This window comes from Scylla paramamosain, chromosome 13, assembly GCF_035594125.1.
Source record: "Scylla paramamosain isolate STU-SP2022 chromosome 13, ASM3559412v1, whole genome shotgun sequence".
NCBI lineage: Eukaryota > Metazoa > Arthropoda > Malacostraca > Decapoda > Portunidae > Scylla > Scylla paramamosain.
The window spans coordinates 26,336,292-26,357,084 of NC_087163.1; the positions used below are offsets into that span (position 1 = coordinate 26,336,292).

Genomic DNA, 20,793 nt, shown 5'->3' on the forward strand with positions numbered 1-20,793 from the left:
AGCCGTTTTCCTTCTGGCCTTGTGACCACAGAAAGCCACTGGCTTGGATTTCATGGGCAACTGAAGCGTTCCGGAGTCCTACATCCACATTTCTTTCACGCTTAACGTCACAAGCACTGTTCATAATGATCGGTCAGCACGCTATACTTATCTTTCCCACCGCTTCGTGTTTCAGTCCTTGGCAGCGTGCATAGAAAGAGAGAGATGTTAGTGTATAAGTCCTGGGATTATGTATTATTATTATTATTATTATTATTAAAATCTGAGCTTCCATCTTTCAATGTTAATCTTCAGTGACGTTATAACACATATTAGCCTCATTGCTGTTCTTTTTTTTTCACGCATACATATACATGTATACATACATACATACACACATACTTAAGAAATGATAAGTTTCATTTCACACAGGAGAATGGGACAAGAGCACCTGCTATGTTCTCAGTAATGAGGTTAACAGGGACAGTATTAAATGTACAGGCAAGATGGGCACTATTGTCGCTCCAGGTTGCTTTACAAGGCAGTCAACTGACCCAGGTTCAATAAGGTTACAACATATTAAACATCAGTACGTACTTACAAGTACAAGACCACTACTGGTCACTTCAATGAGTGTTGCCATTGTTCTGTGTTCAGAGGAGCGATATGCCCTCTGTGCACATGCTGCCCCACATACATAAAGATCCTGTTATTGAATCAATTTGTAAAGGTTCTAAGCACCAAGCCAACAATTGACAGGTATTAAGTCTACTATAATTACTTAACGTGTTACTAAAGGCAAGTCAAGGCAAGCAGGAACCGCCATCAGTAGGCATGCCTGTCATCAGCCAGATTTGATGGACAGACCAGTGCCTGTACCAGCACCACTGATAAAGAAAATCACCTGATGCTATGAAGTGGCCAGTTGAGCTACAAGGCTGCTAGACACAACAATCTCTTCTACTTAGTCATTCTTTATATAGAGACAATTATATTCCACAATACTACTTCCTCATCAGCAGTATTGGGTGCCATATTTATCATAACACACTAGAGAAGCTATAGGCATTATCAGCCATGCCAACCTGACAATTTGCCCACTGCCCATGCTACCTGCTACACACACTTATCTGTACATTCTCTCAAAGGGAAGGTTGTGCTGGGATTCTAGAGCAGCAAACATCTGGGGAATCATTTGAAGCTAGGACAGAAAGGGCATAGTGCTGAATGCAGGGAAGGCATAAGAACTGCCACAAAAATTGTCAAGACCCAAGAGTCATAAGGGACCCAAGTGGAGTAAAGATTGAGATTCAATGTGTTACTGTTGAGATACATTATAGTACAGAAGGAGCTGCATCTTTCATTCCTGGGATACCATGCACATGTACAACACTTAGCAAGCAGCTTCATGAGGTATCTCCCCATTCACTTCACTAAAGAACAGGAGAAAAAAAACTTCATAAGGCAGAAAAACAAATAAATTTCAAAAATATAAATTAGCAAATATAATATGTAATAAAAATGTACACTATAGATGCAGCAAACTACCAGCTAAAATTGGACTCTTCACACTAACAAATAATTCTACTCTTAAATCTACTGGCCGATTCATTCTTCATAATTCAAATATGTAATATCTTCTACCTCTACCAAAAAATGGATATGAATATTGTCAGGAAAAAACAGCTACATTCTATTCAAATGCTTATCATGCACTCAATATTCTCAAAAGAATGAATAACAGGAACAAAGCTATGGGCAGACTCTTAAGATATAATGAACAAATCACTGGCATACAGATTTGTTATACAGGCACAATCATGGCCAGGAGACAAGTAACACACCACACTCACTTCAGCACCATCAAGCGTCCCCCTCAGGGTCTCTCCTTGCAATACCTGCCTGATGTATTCTCAGCAGATCAAACTTAAGACTGAAAGTTCTAAACACAGAGGAAAGGAGTGTTGTGTGTTACTCAACTTCAGCCCATGACTATACACTATTTACTGGCAAGAACACATGATGAATGTCTTTAAGTTACATTTTTTTCCTACAAATCTAATACATGTACAGCCAAACTTTACATCAAGCTGTGGGAGATAAATATTTCTAATGAGGAATGGATGGGCAGCAAGGCATAATTGTACTCATTTTCATGGACAAGATCGTACCAATGTCAACTGTTTCCTTTCTCATACTAAGATTTAGTGCCATTCTTAGGGCTGTATTCTGAAATGCTCTTCTCTCACACCACAACTATTTTCAAAGGCCACAGAAATGATTAGCCAGGTCCTCAGTGATTTTTTTTTTTTTTGGTAATATAGAAATCTTGTTAATCTGTCATTATAACCATAAAAACACCACTTAAAACTTGTATAATTTCAACTAGAGCCTTTTGAATGTAGTGGAGGTGTGGCAGAGAAGTGTTGCAAAATATGGATCTTGCTACCAATTACAGGCCTGCACACACACACAAACACACATCTAGACAGCAGAGGTAGGAAGTTTGCTGCCCTATTCACTTTTCAAGGTGAATATTGGTATATTGGTATATTGGTATATTGGTATATGGTATATATTGGTATATTGGTTGTGCCTTGACTCTGGGAATGCATCAGACTAGTTCACCATCACATTATGAACACATACAACACCTCATAAACTTGCAGATAATCTATCACCAGTATCACACTTAAATCATTGCTCAACATGTTGGTTTTATGAAATATTTCACATTATTTGCACCCATTTCATTTTCATTCTTCAAATGGATTTCTCACTTCCATTTTTTTTGTTTTTTTTTATTGTGATGAACCCCATAACCACAACAGACCTTGGAAATTCTCTTTATCAGTTTCACTAAAGCTTTTGCACATCCAAACTAACCTACAGATTAAGAGTTCATCTCTATCAGTTTCTACTCATTACAGGACAACATAATTTCTTCATCTGCAATTCTTCACAACCATGGAGGATATTGGAAGAATAAAGAACTTGACATAATTTGCACTACTTAAGTGACTGATCTGTTTCACAAATCTGCAGACCCAAAGATCCATACAAAATAACCTCATGAACAATAAACACCTTCATATTGCAATGCTCTTCACAAGTCAAGGAGGCTCTGTCATCTGGTGGAACTCTGGATTGCTAACTGAGGGACAAAAGCCAGATTGTGAAAAGAATACCAGACAGAGCTAGATATGGTGGGGGCAAAGGAAAGCAGTGCCCCCTCCTAAATTTTGCTACGCTCCTTAATAAATTAAAAAATAAATAAAAATGGGATATGAAAATCATGATCATATTACTTGCCATTGCAACATATGCAAATTATGATTAAAGTACTTGCAATTCCTATAATGTCCTGTTTATGAGTAAGTTATGAGCTATAAAAGTCATTACCATACTGATCATTTGTGGCATCCTCCCTGCTTGGTCTGTGCAGGGAGAATACGAGACCATGCAGTCCAGTGAGCCACCACAGGGTGACCACAGCTAACACATAAAGAGCCTTTCATTTCAGTGATCATGGTGACAACTTGATGGCTGATAACGGAAGCACTATTTCATTCATGTGGGATCATTAAAAATATGGTAATTATAGCAGTACTGTAAAATTAACATGAAAATCTAACCATTCAATTTGATTATGCAATTCAAATTGTTAACCAGACTCATAGGCAAGCAGAGCCTTGAGTCCACAGCCTAGTTAATCTCTAACAACATTACCAATGAATCACAGCAGCTTTTCAAACTCAACCCAACTCCTAGTATAAAAAATCCTCTCAGCATCTTGTTTATTCCAAGCATCCTCTTTACCTATCCATCCACACTTCCTCAGGGGAAGTTGCCAGGTCATGGCACCAACACACACACATTCACAACTACAACCACATTCACAAGAACTACCTCACACATCAATCTCTAAGCCTCAAAAATCAGTCCTTGCCATCACAATGCACAAGGCTCAGCTGTACTACATATCTGGCAGGAAGTGACAGTGATGGTTTATTCCTCCACAGTGACAGACTCATCCCCTTCTGAACAACTAACTTGCCCACTTGATCAAACCAGATCCAAGATAAGCTCTTTTTGATCATTTCAAGCCTTACATCACCTTCTATCTAAATGCTCTCTTCACACTGTCCATCCACTCCACTCATGACCTCTCCTTTGCTTTACACCTATCATATTAAAACTATCTAATATAATGCCACTCAAACTGTACATCTTTAACCTCCGATCCCTTAAGTACATCAGGGAATGTACCTTATTTCTAGATATCACAACAAACAACTCACAACTTATAACCCTCTTTGTCTGTGGAAAGCTTGTGATAAATGGAAATTTCTAACAAACTTCCTTCTGGCCACTAACTAAGTGATGTCTTCAGATACTAAAAGACTGAATAAAACAACATTTCACTGTTCCTTTCCTGGCAAGAAGTGTACTGCTTAGTAGCATAAACTTTGAAACAAACTATCTTAACCTGAGATTTTTAAGTCTTTACTATAACAACCAATGTGAATCTTCAACACATGTGCAAATATGCAAAGAAAGTAAGAAAAAACACACGAGTTGAGTCAATACACTATGACATACTAGCCCATGAAATTCAAATAACTATAGAATGATAGCACCAAGTCTATTGATGGCTCTCTGACACCATGTAAGGCATTAAGGAATTTCAAATTGCATTATATCTTGTGTTGGATTTTTAGCTGATAGAGACAGGACGTGACATTAGTGAATGAAAAGGTATCAACTACCAAGCAAGTCTAAAGAACAAGGGAAAGAAGTAGTGAGGAATTACGACATCCCCAAACAAATCTAATAATGCAGAAGTAATGGAATTGAACAAGGAAAAGGAGAAGTGGTGAGGAATAAAAATAAGATAATCTATGATAATGTGAAGGAATAATAGTGGCCCATTAGGGTGCGGACAAGGAGGTGGTGGGTCACTGCTCATTAAACAACCATATATGACCACAACAAGTTTGGTGTTGATGGTTCGTGTAATTATGACAAGCCAGAAGCAATGGACTTAACTAGCTGAGGTAGTCCAGAAACTTGCAGTAGAATCAACATATTATGCACATATATTACCTAACTCTATTAATAGTCAGTTACCTAACTGTCATTACCAGAAAAGGCAGATTTTTTTCATGTCTACAAAGTCCACATGAACTTGTAGGACTGACAAACTTTTATTAGTACAAATGATAAGTCTCATCACACGTATTAATCTTTCTCTGCACTCTGAATAATAAAAATATAAAATCAATAGCCACCACCACATCATTATCTCACTTCCCACATTGATCTGGGGTGGGGAATGAGACAAAGACAAATATAAAATCAATAGTCACCACCACCTCATTATCTCACTTCCCATACATTGATCTGGGTGGGAATGAGATGAAGACTCAGAGAATCAAGATCTGGTGAAATGAGGCACATATGGAAAGCCATATAACTGCGGACCTGAACTAGAGTCTGAACTGCACCCCTCTACTTTACATATCTACACTTATTTTGGATGATCCTTTTGACCTTCCTATTGGAACTTGCACTCTCAGGGGGGCCTTTCTTTTTTTTTTTTCCTTTTTTTTCTTTTTGGACCTTTCTATTTTTCTCTCTCTGTTTTTGTTGTCCTTGGCCAGTCCTCCTCTTACATAAAAAAATAAAAAAGAAGAATTCTACATGTAAAGTAAAATGAGCAACTAAATACATAAGCTTATTCCTTGATAAAAGTGGAAAGATGTGCTTCATAACAGCCAGTGAAGGCCTTCATATGATAAGTACCAAGTAGTACATGACAACACTGATGTTCCCTTAAGGCATCAGGAATGTGGTGGTGAGACAGACTGAAATTTAATGTATTAAGCCAATTAGCAGAGAGTAATTACATGATTATTACTATTAACTTTTCTCGAGATCAGGACTGAAATTTAGTCTAATAAGCCAATAAGCAGAAGAATAATTACATGATACAGTATATTACCATCAAATTTTCATGAGATCAATATCCAGTTTATCATCTTTTTCATGTCAACTCTAACAATGAACACAATTTTCACATAACTCCATGATGATTCCACAAAATTTGTCAAGTGTTTCTCACCAAAAAGAGGTTTTATAAGTGAACCAGTCATATGCAGTATTACACACTGCTTATACAACTAACAAGATATGTATAAACAACTTATCTACCGCTAATGATCACCATAATATATTTAAACTTATACTATCTACTATTTCTATATTAGGCTGGGATATATAAATCTATATGTAATCAATATATATTATACTCTTTGTTTCAGCATTTGTACTAGTCTAAGGCTTCATATTATATCTATTTCCAGTTTTGAGGAAAGTAGTTAACTGTACATAGTGTTTTGACAAGTAATTTGACAGTGTGGACGGAAGTGCAACAGAGAGTCAGCTGGGACCAAGCCTCTGTGTGTCTTGTACTGAATGGTTACCTTCCAATCATGAGGGGAGAGCTTCGTAATTTTTTGTAATAAGATATTCCAGACTAGAGGAAGTCTCAGGAGGAAGGTGTGCAGGTAAACAGAGACACACTTCCTTCACAGTGAGGGAGGCTCTATGCCCTATCACACAGTATCTCTAAGGGTCTACAGTCAGGCAGCTCACCAGATACGGGAAGTGGAATGGTAAGACAGTCCAGTGAAAACCATTCAGCTGATGGTAGTATACATTACCACCTCTGTATCAAACATGGATCTATCCTGACTACCATGTGCTGTATTTATGGGCTGATGAACAGCTTTTTATGAGTCTCCTCACTGCTGCCAAAGCACAGCACAGTCAACAGGCTGGTGCAATACAGATCACTACCATGCATCACTATTCAAAGATGACCAAAGGATCAAAACCAGGTTACAGAGTGCAAGACATTCCATGTACATATGAATAAATAAGATTATATCTATCAGTACAAATAAAAAAAGCAGGATTCTTTAAAATGGACACAAGCATCATACTTAAAATGGATCTAGATAACATCAATGAGTAATAAATAATGATAAATAGCAGGACAACACAAGAACACTGCAAAGAAACAAATGGACCAACACAAAAGAGCAGAAAAAACAACACAATTATGAACATATACTTGCAAAAAACCATCAACAACAAACTACTACACCATCTCAAAACTAAACTTGTGGAAAGTATAAAAAAATAAAGGACGAATACAGTGGAAGCGCAAGCAAAGTACAGAGGCAGCCTGTGCAATGCTCTGGCCTGTTGCTCTTAAGAGGGACTCTCAACATCCCTTAAAAGCTTTCCACAAGTGTGCACCCGACGAACATAACTCATGACAGACACAGCACACACTACCATCAGCAGGAGTCCCAGAGAGAGCGGGACGGGGTCGTACACATCCCGCGTCCTGATCTGGTGGCCGTACATGCTCAGGAACTTAAGGATCACAGCGTTGGTCCACCCGAAGCCTTCCTGTGTCTTGTACTCCCCAGCGTGGGCCGCGCCTCCTTCAACATCCACCACATTATATTTCTCCAGAATGGCATGGGGTGTCAAGTTGTAATACGACTGGTAAACATTGAGCACCCACTGTTTAGCAATTGCCAGGGCCAGGTCATTTGCTTCTGTGTTGTATCTCCCAGCCTTCTCCAGTCCCAGCACTACCATATACTGCAAGGGTGCCCAGCCCAGTGGCAGGTCCCACTGCTGCCCAGTGCTCATCAGGGAGGTTGGGATGCCACCAGGGTAAGCTGTGATGTTGTGCCGCTCAAGGTATGCAATGGCTTGCTCAATGACAAACTCAGGTGACCTCTCCTTGCCATATGATTCAGTCCACAGAGGCATGAGGTTGGATGGATAGAACCCTGGGATGAGCTCACCAGTCTCCAGGTTGTAGTCCAGCCAGATCCCGTCCCGGTCACTCCAGAACACACGGCTCATAGTGATGTTGCTCTCATCAGCATGCTTGCGGTACATGTCACGTTGCACCTCGTTCCCAAGCACCTCGTGAAACTCAGCGAGAAGCCGTGCATTGAGACCCATGAGGCTGTTCAAGCACACAGGGGCAATTATCATTGGGTTGATATCTCGGAGGCTTTTGCTGCGTTTCCCATCAGCCAGAAACCAACGGGAGGAAAAGTCCCACCCACTCTCGGCTGCTGATTTTAGGCCAGAGTATATTCTGAACTTCTCTTTATCAGAAGTGCCCTCAACAAGTTCTTCGTCCTCAAAGTAAGATTCTGGCCGGGCATAGGTCGTGTTAACCCGGTACTGGTAGAGCATATAATCTCGGTCATCCAATGTGACTGTAACGGAACGACTCTCCTGCCAAAAGCTATATTCCTTCTCCAGTATACCAAGCGATTCCTTCAAGAATTTGATATCCCTGGTCCTCTTCCAGTACAGGTCCATCATGGAGATCAAAAAAGGAGGCTGTGATCTCCCAAGATAGTACTTTCTCGTGCCATTAGGGACATAACCATATTTGCTAACCAGGTACAGGAAGTTCTCAATCATACCTCTGGCTGTGTCCATCATCTCTGACAGTAGCAATCCCTCCACAATCCAGTAGGAGTCCCAGTAATACAGCTCAGTAAATCTTCCACCTGGGACAATGAAGGGGTTGGGCACATAAATCTGGGAGTACTGGCTGGCATTGTCCCGCACATCAGTGGACACCTTGCGGCCCAAAGACTTCCAGATCTCATTTACACTCAGGGCCCATTTCCTCAAGGACTGGTCATATATAGTGTGGATAAAGCTTGGCTCTGATTTCCAATCACTGGGGGACCACACCTCAAATTCTGAATCTTGGGGATCAAAATTTTCATCAAGAAACTTTTCTACATCTTCCTTATTTGGATCATTATTGGTCACCTTCAGAAGTGCAAAGAACTGGTTCTCAACCTCTTCTTGTGATCCCTTGAGTTTTAGATCAACAAAGACTTTACTGTCATTATAGACTCTTGCCCGCTGCACATAATGAAGGATCTTAGTATTACAGAATATCTCACAATTTTCCACAGCTGTGCCTCCCACACTTACAACATCGAGGTCAGGGCTGGCCAAACGCCCGGTCCCTCCAAAGCAGCCAGCTCCCATCACCAAGAACCACCACACAGACACTCTAGCATGGTAGTACTTCATCCTTGGAATGCAGCTCTTCATCCATCTCTTTCAATCCTGCAAGAAAACAATCTCACTAAATAACCTGACTAACACCTCCTACCTTCTCTCCCTTTCCAACTAGCTTTCCTAACATTTTTTCATATCTTATATCCACAAGGAGGCAGGTCAGTCAAGATAAATAACCTGCCTAACACCTCTTACCTTCTCTCCCTTTCCAACTGGCTTTCCTAACATTTTGTCATATCTTACATCCACAAGGAGGCAGGTCAGTCAAGATGTCAATGATTGCTAAACACATCAGTTTCACACTATCCAACCAAAGATTGTTAAACATAAGTTTCATAATATCCAACCAAAAATTTTTTTTTTTTGTTTGCTGTTGTTTGCTTTTGTTGACTAACTTATCATACGACTAACTCATCACTTGGTTAAGTACAAAATTTATAACTTTGGTGCATTACAGGGGAAAAGGCATTGTTTACACACATTTTATATCACTTTTAAGTAACAAAATATTTTTTTGTAATTCTTTGAGTTTTTTTAAGAATCAAGTCTTCTCAGTTTCTAATGGCAATTTTGAAGAAGATTATGGTGGTATGCCAAGTACACCAGTGTACTCTAAATAGTGAGATTTAAGAAAGGGCATAATGTTACTTAGATAATAATCATATCCTATATTCTTTCCCACAGCTTCTAGCAAAGTTTCCCATCATCTTCCAAAGATTAGCAGTGTTGTGACCACTGTTGCAGGGCTGGCATGCTGGCCAGTATGAGGTTCACTCCATGGCAGCCCAACAAAGTAAGTTAAAAGTAAGGAGCTACAAAGACCTCAGAATGATCTTGAGCCATAACAATTATTATGTTCCCAACATCCAGGGCATCGTACTTTGTTTTCCTGATCAGAAGTTCAGTTTCCAGCATGGGGCTCTAATGGGGAATTTATCTTACCTTCAGATCAATCTCTTTATCTAACTGTACTGCAGTTTTGTTTTGAAGCACCTTTTCACAAGTTACCCAAAAATCTTGCCACTTCCATACCACTCTCCTATTCAAATTATGCACAACTAAATAAGACTAGTGAAAGCCTGTGCTCTGGGTTAATCCATGAATGGAGTATCTGTGATATTTTAATGAACACAGTCTGTGGACAGTGAAAAAGAAATGGGAAGACGAACAAAGTGAATGTTAAAACCGATGGAGAGAGAGAGACAGCCAATAAGAACAGCGCCATATGACACTGACCACAGGAAGAGGAAGGGGAAAGGATATGACAATGTAAGTTGTGCCCGACTTTCACCCTCCTTGTGGTTCCAGCAGTCAATGATGCCAAACTTCTGCAACTACTCCCAGTCTTAACACCATATGGAAGCCTCATCCTGTGTTCACCAACCCCTGCAGAACACAGTGAGTGGCAGGAGAGGAAACAGGGTGGTGGCTGTCCATGACACATAAGACCAACGAGGACAAGTCTTGGTGGTCATGAGCCATATCTCCACACAGGAGTATCTGACAATACTGATGTCAACAGCAGCCATGATAAAAGACCACAATCTCCTTGGCACTACTATTATATCTCATTGGTGGAAAGCATACAGTTGTCTACAAAAGAAAGGATACCAACTACTAACTGTTAATCATTGTCAACTTTGTGGACCTAAGTAACAAAGCTACACGCACCAATAATATCGAATGGCTGCGAAGGGAAGCAAAGAATAAAGTTCACCTCTGCAGTAGAAGGAAGCACTCTATAGGCTACCTTGCAAGGTTAATGTTTATTATGGTCATTGCTGACCCAAACAAGCATTTTCATGTCTTTCTTCAAGAGGCCCTGTACAACCCCTACAGTCCAAACCACCTAGAACCACCAAAAGAACGACGTTTCCCATAGACTTTCCTTGAAGGCCAAATTTCACTCATTTTTGCATTCCCCAACTGAAAACCCCGCTCTCCCAACAGGTCCCCAAGTCTGTTGAGGCTGGGGAGGGACGACAAAAAAATATATAAAGAGATGCTATAGGTAAGATTTACCCTAGGTAATCATTAAGAAGATAAGAACACTGTATCCTCAATCCATAATACGCAATAAACAAACACAACAATATATGCAAACATAGAAAACCTTAGACACTAATCACTATACCTATCTAATCTAAAGATGCTGTAACAATCTTGGCAAGAAAATCCGCTCCAGTTATCACTTACTCAGTACTTTACCGACAAAATAAACAAGAGCAGAAGACTAACATACGTGTGTCTTTATTATTACACAACTCTCGCATACCAGTCCTCACTAATTACACCTTTCGCTAGCACGATAATCAATTCACTTGTATCTATTGGGTTCATGCATTACCTCAGGGTGTGGCTCCTTCCTGTGACACCTGGCTGCGGTGGAGGTGGTGGTGGACTGGTAGTGGTGGGGATGGCCGGTCACTCATCAGCTGTGCCAGGTAACCATCTCACCTGGACTGCCTCGCTGGCTGGCGGACGGACAACACTCTTCTTCTTCTTGTGACCGGTTTTGCTGTCGTCCAATCCTTACTTCTGTTATTCTTGAACTGTTTCTTTTCATGATAAACTCTGCTTCCTCAGCCCCCGCCCCCTTTTTTTTCCCAACTCTGTGTTAAAAACTTTTATCACATTTCATAATTTGTCCTGATTCAGCTTTATCCCCATATAGTTCTAGTACCTGATCCTTCTGTTCTCTTTTTCTGACCTATTATGTCATTCCTTCTCCCCAGTGATGGCCATTACTGTTGTAATGACCATCACTGTAACTGGTTTCTCTGCTCCTCGCATCTGTCACACTTCCACAATAAGAGGTGTCCAATGGTCTCCCTGGCAATTTCCATTGCCTTGCCTCGGCCTTGCTCAACGAGACTCATCTTGCTAATATTGATTGATTTCACACAGGAAGAGACCTTCAAGTTCCTACGAGGCTGTTTAATTTAGTCATGAATTACTGTACCTTAGAACTGGAGAGAAGACTAGTTTTGTTCAACATAGGGAATTATATTCAGACTCTCCAGAAATTAGTATAGTTTTGTTCCCATAGATCTTCCCCATGATGACGTAAAATCATGGTTGAATTATCTCTGTAATTATGAAAACTTCCTTGAGAACCCACATAGCTTCTACTGAAAGTTGTTACATAAAATAACTAAGTGAAGTGGCTGAGAATGTGGTCGCAGTTTGAAGCTACACAAGGGAAATTAGTACAAAAAGACTTCCTTCAGAGGGTTCTATATAGCCCATATGGATACATATCAGCGAAAAAAATAATAATAATCAAATAAATAAATAAATAAAAGGAAATTATTGATGCATGGCCGGTTCTATTTCTGGGAGAAGGAACTTACATGTACATATTTTTGAATGTGAAATGTGTTGTGTCACTTATGTGAATATGTAGTGTATTTAAATGAAATATACACGACTTGAGTTGTATCATGAGAGTAAGACTGGCCTCAGTATGCAGCGTGATTAAGCATTCTTGTTACTTACATTTTTTATTGTTTAAGACTCCTCTATTCATCTGGTAATTATCTGCAGGTAGTTACGAAGCAATATAAGTCTGTAAGATAACATAAAACATATATTGAGGCATCTGCCATATGCATTACAACTTTTTATTTATTTATTTATTTATTTATTTGTTTATTTATGCATTTACTCATTTATCTTACTGCTTCAAATGTGATCAAAACAATAAAAAAAAAGGGATGTTAGTTGTCATTGACTATAATAGTCAATGTCAGTGTGAATTTAATACGTACCATATCTCTGGTCTTGTCTGATTGTACATGATAGGCAAATGAGTGTGTGTGTGTGTGTGTGTGTGTGTGTGTGTGTGCATTACCTTAAAATCACATCTCGGGAATGATGACTGTTAAGCTATTCTTCCTCAATTCTCCTTCAATCTAAATGTCGAAGCTTTACTGTTGTTATTACGATCCTTTCTTGGAACACAGACATACACATGGATACACAGAGAAGCAGGGGATAAAATTCTTAATATGAGGTTTGGCAATGAAAGTGTTACTGTTAAAATGATACGTTATCCCAATCAGTCAGTTATTGCTTACAAGAATACACAATGAAACCGAGAGAGAATACAATGTTAAGCACTGAAACTATTACAGCTAATTTAGTAGACGCTCTCCTACTAATTTCAGCTTACGCCTTTTGAATGATGTGCTAGGACATTCAATCTCGTGACAGGAAGGCTCAATTTGACTGATGACAGTACTTAGATCACTTAGGTACTACATCGCATCTCTGATATTACTGAGTAGTAACCCAAAGTCTCATGAGAAAACCTAGTAACCTTTATGCAGTCGATGGTGATTCGTGCACCGTAATTTAACATTCCTCTCAACACTTGTGGGAAGGTATTGGCGATTTGCTCCATTATACTTAACTAATAATTGGCTGACTCATCTCTGATATTAATACAAATCAGAGTATGTTAGCGTCATATGTCTCGAGTATATTTTCAAGAGTCTATAGTGAAAGTTAGTGAGTTATTGGGATTTTCAGGGATCTTTTCGTAATGGTGGTGGTGGTTTAACAAAGACTATGCATCACCAACAGGTAAAAATTGCTTGGGAAGTCCTATTTCTCCTTGGTCCTGTCATGCATGCGATGTTAAGCAGAAGTATGCAAAAAATGCTATTAACTGTTCCGCCTCATAATGTTTTGATGCCAGGCACATTGAAGGTGTGTGTGTGTGTGTGTGTGTGTGTGTGTGTTTATATTGTGACGCCAAACGAAGACGGAGCCAGGACAGCCGCTTAACGACGAAGGATGAGCAAGGAAGACGAGGACGAAGCCAAGATCTAAATCATACCATTTCTGTCTTGGACGCAGCCATATGGGTGAAGGAAAGACAGACACTCCTTACTCCCCACCATCCATAACAAATAAAATAGTACGTTTTGATGCAAGAGTGAAAATACCTTCGTCTGTTAATAACTTGACTCCTATTTCGAGAAGGTTTCAAGGTCTCGTGCATTATTCAGCTTGTGCTCTTAACGCTCTGCAAGTGTATTGATTTTCTTTTCTTTGGTGCTTATATTTACAGCAAAGGAATATCATTTACTTCACAATTATCCCACACACTTATCTAAATCAGGAGTAGCATTCTGAAGCCCTTCCGGCTTCTCATAAAAGACGATTTTCAAAGGTCTCAGAGATGACTAGTTTGGGTTTCATGGGTATTTTTTCCCACTAATGGTGCAGAATCCTTGTTGAAATATAAACTTCCACTACAAATAGTCGAGGTTAAATTAGGCCGAGGTTATTTTCATAATACCCCGAAATAGTACTATTAAATCGTATTGCTATGGTGTCCAGTGTACAATTTAAGGAGGCAGCGTCGTTTAAAAATGCAGCATATATCTGAAGCATATGATATTATTACTGGATTTGTTTTTTAACATCTTCAAAACTGAGGGAACATGGGAATTCGTATTGGTTCTGACAAACAAAAAGAGAGGAAAAAAAGAAATAGAACTTAATAATGAAGCACTTATGGACAAAATAAAACGCAAATCACATCAGGAAATGCTTAAACAAATGGCTAACTAGAGACCTCATTACAATGCATATGTTACAGACAGATTAGATACGCGACGGATGTGACCACTCCAACGTTTATCCCACTTCCCAGCATTCCTCTTCACCTTCACCATGTCACCTCTGGATGTCAAGCACTTTATTGATATTAGTTTATCTCTTATCACGCTGAGTCACTACCGGCATCCAATCACCAGCCAGAACTTTTGTCGACAACCAATCGCACACTGTATTTGTTCAAAGGGGCGGTGGTGTCTGATTTTTTCCTCGCTGTGGCATTTTTCATGGCATTGGGTTGATAAAAGAAGGGACACGATAACAGTTGGTCACTCGTCGCTACACCCTCGCCCTTGCGCTTCCTGCTCTCCTCGTCCTCAGTCTCTGTCGTCAGTAACCATGAGTGAAGTAAGTCAAGTATAAGTCATTGTCAGAAATCTAATAACTCTTGAAATATGCTTCACCATCGGTAACAGTTTCCTGCATTCGTAATAGTTTGCTGATAATCCTGCAAATTAATAAATAAATAAATAAATAAATAAATAATAATAATAATAATAATAATAATAATAATAATAATAATAATAATAATAACAATAATAATAATAATACATGACATTCTCAGCACGTTAGTGGAATTAAGATTGAGGGAAAACACTAGTTCAATAGAATGGAGTGTGATACGTTACTGGAGTATTCAAAATGACTATACTGAAGAGGAAAATAGCGTTTCGTTTGCCACTGTAAGACGGAAGGAATTCTATCTTTCATCTCTCACTGTACTGACCAGAAAAATAGCGCATCGTCTGTCACAGTAAGACGGAAGGAATTCTCCATATGTACCCTTTATTTGTCACCCGATTTCTCATCACCTCTTTATCGTCTTGCCCACCAGGAGAATCGTCCCACCATCAGGACCCGGGTGCCGCTGGCGGTGGCAGCTGAGGTGGAGACTCTGCGGAAGGCAATGAAGGGCATGGGTACTGACGAGGCGGCCATCATCAGGGTGCTGACCGGCTGTTCCTGCAACCAGCGGCAAGTCATCGCCGAGCAGTACCACAAAACACACGATAGGGTGAGGTACCAACACACACACAGAGAGAGAGAGAGAGAGAGAGAGAGAGAGAGAGAGAGAGAGAGAGAGAGAGAGAGAGAGAGAGAGAGAGAGAGAGAGAGAGAGACTTAAAATTCAGGATTCACTCGTACATTTTTCTCATGCAAAGTACATTAAACTATCACGACTCGCTTTTCCTCACACCCTCACATCTCGCCACCAGGACCTCCTTAAGGACCTAAAGAAGGAGCTGTCAGGGGAGTTTGAGAACGTTGTCTTGGCCTTGATGACGCGCAGCAGTGATTTTCTGGCCAAGGAACTCGAACATGCTGTTGAACTTAAAAACGGCGAGGCAATTGTGCAGATCCTGTTCACCTGCGAGACCCCAGAAGTGAGGTGAGCCACAGAAACTGGTCCTTCTATGCCTTCACTAACAAGAAAGATGGGTGGGAGGGGGGGGCGTTCACAGGTTCCGTATCCTACAATGTCCCTTATCTAGAAACACTCAGCTCTCTTATCGTGACTATTTCCAAAGGCCCTAGAGATGATTAGCCGGGTTCTCAAAAGTATTTCTCCCGTTAATAATGTAGATATCTTGTTAATAAGGCACTACAACCGTAAAAACATCTATGAAAACCCCATTGTTTTAGTCTTTCATTGGGATTATTTTCTTAGGCTACAGAAATTAATAATCGGGGTTAGTATGGTGTGGAATTCTCGTAAAATCATCATACCCTTGAAAAGTCCAGTAATTTCAATTAAAGTATGTTTAAGTAGCCGATGTAAGGTGTTGAAAGGTTTCAGTCACACCAACTACAGGTTGTTCAATCCCTAACTAGGTTATTTTATTTATTTATTTATTTATTTATTTATTTATTTATTAAAACATCATGGGTTAAGTTTCCTTTCCATTATGCTTAAAGGGAGATCATGTCACTCACTCACCTTCCTCCTGAACTTCCCGTAGAGCGATCAAAACCGCCTTCAGGAATTATGACGACGACACCCTGGTGCAGGAGCTGAAGGACGAGCTGAAGAAGGGAGTGTTTTTAGACGTGGTGGTTGCGACGGTGACTGGACATCGAGGTGAAGGATTCTGTGAGGAAGTCAGCAAGAATGTTGCCAAGGCGATCTTCCAAGGGGGTAAGGAGCACAAGATTTATTGACTTTAAAGTATCAAATATGTCGTATTAACCTCTATGTTATACCATGATGGTTCTCATTATAGGGAAAAAACTGTTTATGAAACATTGTATCTCTGAAATAGCATTATCATCTCAGAACGTCATAGTTTTCACGCTAAATGGGGAGAGCGGAAATGTTTTGCAATAATCAGAAAGGGAAAACGCGTGATATTGCTTGATTATCGTCCCTCTAAAATGTATGTTTATTCAATCTTTGAAAGTAAGGCATTTTTTTTCCACGATAACCATACATAAGATGGAAGTGTCTTATTAATCACAAGTCAATAAGTTTTAATTCAAATATCACGTTCCGTAATCTATCTCGAAAATTCTTTGAGGGATTAAGTTCTTTGAATATGATTGACATTTCTTAATATTTCGCTTACCTTCCTTTGAACTCCGGGAAAGTGTACTAACTCGCTTAGCAGGTTAAGTGGGGATTAGACCTATCACCTGTCTACGAGTATGGGAAGCCTAATTCTTGGGCGGTGTGTTCAGCCTCTCAGTGGTATGCGACAACCCTATAATATGTACAGAACTTTTCATTATTATTATTATTATTATTATTATTATTATTATTTCTGGACTGTTAGTAATATGGTTATGAAGTTATAATGATGTATAGCTGAATGGCTGGTTAAGTTCTCTCTCTCTCTCTCTCTCTCTCTCTCTCTCTCTCTCTCTCGTTATCGCGGTATGCCACGTTACATACAGTTATTAAAAGTGCTGTCAGAGGCTGCCACCCTGACAACAGCGTGCATGGCGGTATCACGTAGCCTGCGAGATAAGGGGCCGGGAATGAGAAGCTGTCGCGTGGCCTCTGTACACGCCAGCACGACTGATTTATGACATGAGGACAAAGAGATCGCAGGAAGGAGACTATTTTAATTTATTACGGGAGCATATTGGGCGCTATTGAGGAAAGGAACGTAGATAAGAGACAAAATCGTAGTTAAAGAGTATGTTCATAAACTAAGGAGTCTATCACCTACTATTACTTTTTTATAGTCGCCTTCGAGGAAACAAAGTTTTAAGCAGTCACAATGGAAGTAGGCATTTATTTTCAAATAATGTTTGCAGTTATCAATTGAACGGCAAAATCTTTGAAAGTAATCATTATCCTCCTTAGCAACCGTAAACTTAACCCAAAATTATGTCAGTTTGATAAAGTCTAGCAAAACAATAAGTACAAAAAGACTTACAGAGATAGATAATAATCAAACATTTAAACCAAATTATAGACATGCATTAATTAAACTTTGGGAACTAGTTTATCGAAGACAATTATCATAAATTAGGTAAAATATCAAAACTAAATATCTCAGTACTCAAGATACGTTCTATCATGCATAACGAAGGAAGCGGAAGGGCGGGAACTGGGAAAGGCGGGAATAATAAACCAAGGTGGACACCGCGATCCTACACTTTCTCATGAGATGAGTGCTACTGTCCTTTTCACAGAGCACGGGGTCAACAAGGAGGAAGTAGTGAAGGCCTTCTCCAGCCTCTCCTTCAAGCAGCTCAAGGGCGTCTTCGTGGAGTATTACAAGCTAGCGGAGAGGACCCTGGGAGAGGCTTTTGATCTTGTGTATAAGGGCGAGGAGAAGACCAACATGCACGCTTTGTGTGAGTGTTGCAGTCTTGTTACTTTATTGTCACAGAGTTTGTTCAAGCATGATATGTACCAGTTTTTAGTGCTGTTTTAATCTACCTTTTATTATTATTATTTTTTTTTTAATGTATGTATTGCTTCAGTCAATATCCATTACTCCACTCCAATCTTTTATACATATAAACCTTCTATTACCTATAAAATCATGATCATTCTACCTCTACATCCACGAGTCCCTTCCTTTACCTAACCTTTCCTCATGCCATTCTAACTACCCATTCACGCTGTCCTCCTCTCCTCGCAGTCCAATGTCTCAACAACCGCCACGGGTACCTCGCCTCGGCACTGCGCAAGGCACTGGCTGGGCCTGGGACGAAGGACCGGGATCTGATTCGCTTGATTGTGTCCCGCGCCGAGGTGGATCTTCTGAACATCAAGGAAGAATACTTCAAAATGTACAGCAAGACCCTCGAGAGTGATATCAAGGTAGGAGAGTAATATAGTAGTAGTAGTAGTAGTAGTAGTAGGAGGAGGAGGAGGAGGAGGAGGAGGAGGAGGAGGAGGAACGACACTGTTATATGCATGTATTCAGTAAACTCTTTTTAATTTATCATCTGTTCATTCACTGCAGGGAGACACATCGGGAGATTACAGAAAGATGCTGCTCGCCCTCCTGGAACCCAACTACTGAGAGAGAATAGGGTTGGACTCAGGCTAGCCTTCATTCCCTGCTCCTTCCACGTGCATGCAAGACAGACTCGCACTGTTCCTTATCCTTCTCTCTCTCTCTCTCTCTCTCTCTCTCTCTCTCTCTCTCTCTCCATAGCTATGATCACTGAATTCAAATAGATTTTTGTAATGCTCTTCTAAAAGTTGTAATTTGTTTAAAAATAGATAAATAAATATAAAATAATAATAAATACCGCAAATACAAATAAAAGTTTCTGCTTGCGTGATCTATGGAAGTGATACACATGTTTAAGCACTTTGAAAGAAATTGTAATAAGGAGAATGTATTGGTAAAACTTTACTCCACATAATCTGTACTAGAAGAATGAATTTTGAAGAAAAAAAAAAAATCGTGTTTACGCACCTCATTATTTATTCATTCATTAGTGTTGCGTTATCTTTCTTAAAATCTGCGGGGCGGGATGGGGCGGGGCTGCGCGGAGCGGCGCGCAGCGCTGCAGTAGCAGCAGGAGACAACACCTGGAAAAGTATGTGGAGTGTATGGAAAAAGTGGACAAAAGCAATTACAACCAGCCTGATAAATTTTGGTGTGCCATAAAAACTCTGGAGGATAGTGATGGAAACCCAAGTTTAAGCTTGTTTCAGACTTTTCACTAGGATGTCTTTCTTTGCCTTATGCTAATGCTGACTGTGAGCGCTGCTTCTCTAGTGTAAACCGTGTGAAAACAAAAGACAGAAATAAGCTAAAAACAGAAACCGTAAGAGACATCATCCTAGCGAAGCAGTGTGTTGCTTCCACATCCAGCAGTGACTGTACGATCTTCAAGCCATCAATCAAAGTCAATGATAAAAAACATGACATCAAGAGTGCTATATTCCTCCAATGAAGAGAGTGCCGGGGCTGCTGACGACGTGCCGGATGTATATATAGAAGAACAAGACCAGTAATCTCCTACATAGTAAGTAAACAACTTAACGAAGTGTCCTGTAGTTTTCTCCATTTATTAATGTATGTATTTAGGAAAGTGTTTTGTTTGTTAAGGGCATTGTTGTTTTTTTTCATTACACACACACACACACACACACACACACACACACACACACACACACACACACACACACACACACACACACACACACACACACGCACGCACGCACACACACACACACACACACACACCTCTCTCTCTCTCTCTCTCTCTCTCTCTCTCTCTCTCTCTCTCTCTCTCTCTCTCTCTCTCTCTCTCTCTCTCTCTCTCTCTCTCTCTCTCTCTCTCTCTCTCTCTCTCTCTCTCTCTCTCTCTCTCTCTCTATATATATATATATATATATATATATATATATATATATATATATATATATATATATATATATATATATATATATATATAACCTAAATTCTGCTGTATTTGGAAAGTGGCAGTTTTGCATAATATTTGGAATAATTACATATGTACGATAATCTTACCAGAAGTACAATAATTTCAACCTGTGTAGTACGATAATATGGGCAAAACAATCTGGCAACGTTGGCTGCTGCCTGACAAGTCAGTGTGGCGTGT

The 20,793-nt window shown here is 39.8% G+C and overlaps 2 protein-coding genes and 1 long non-coding RNA gene across 7 annotated transcripts in view; 1 reads left to right on the forward strand and 2 right to left on the reverse strand.

Annotated features, from left to right (window-relative positions):
• Positions 1-42: 42 nt before the first annotated feature.
• LOC135106596 (trehalase-like) lies at positions 43-11,673 on the reverse strand. 2 transcript variants are annotated; one of them, XM_064015863.1, is made up of 3 exons: positions 11,471-11,673; positions 7,345-9,171; positions 43-177 (listed from the first exon to the last, which is right to left on the reverse strand). In XM_064015863.1, the coding sequence occupies exons 2-3, from the start codon at positions 9,154-9,156 to the stop codon at positions 172-174; spliced, it is 1,818 nt and encodes a 605-aa protein (XP_063871933.1). In that variant the 5' UTR covers positions 9,157-9,171; positions 11,471-11,673; the 3' UTR covers positions 43-171. The 2 variants fall into 2 exon arrangements, with proteins under 2 accessions (XP_063871933.1, XP_063871932.1); XM_064015862.1 differs by lacking the exon at positions 43-177 and having other exon boundaries at positions 1,444-9,171.
• A 3,268-nt stretch (positions 11,674-14,941) lies between these two features.
• LOC135106597 (annexin B9-like) overlaps positions 14,942-20,793 on the forward strand; it is a 21,766-nt gene continuing 15,914 nt past the window's right edge. For 2 of the 4 annotated variants that reach the window (XM_064015865.1, XM_064015864.1), the window contains exons 1-7: positions 14,942-15,099; positions 15,587-15,766; positions 15,969-16,141; positions 16,713-16,888; positions 18,391-18,555; positions 18,846-19,027; positions 19,173-20,793. The exon at positions 19,173-20,793 is cut by the window's right edge and continues 262 nt beyond it. In XM_064015865.1, coding sequence (XP_063871935.1) covers positions 15,091-15,099; positions 15,587-15,766; positions 15,969-16,141; positions 16,713-16,888; positions 18,391-18,555; positions 18,846-19,027; positions 19,173-19,232 — 945 coding nt within the window. In that variant the 5' untranslated portion in view covers positions 14,942-15,090 and the 3' untranslated portion in view covers positions 19,233-20,793. The remainder of the gene's footprint in view (positions 15,100-15,586; positions 15,767-15,968; positions 16,142-16,712; positions 16,889-18,390; positions 18,556-18,845; positions 19,028-19,172) is intronic. The other 2 variants (XM_064015866.1, XM_064015867.1) reach the window with 1 other exon arrangement.
• The window catches only part of LOC135106600 (uncharacterized), a 4,904-nt gene continuing 3,418 nt past the window's right edge, over positions 19,308-20,793 (reverse strand). The window contains exon 3 of the long non-coding RNA XR_010271379.1: positions 19,308-19,750. This is a non-coding gene — a long non-coding RNA (uncharacterized LOC135106600). The remainder of the gene's footprint in view (positions 19,751-20,793) is intronic.

Bases quoted from the DNA above. Each gene is read 5' to 3' on its own strand.
- LOC135106596 (XM_064015862.1), bottom strand. From the start codon at position 9,156: ATGAAGAGCTGCATTCCAAGGATGAAGTACTACCATGCTAGAGTGTCT.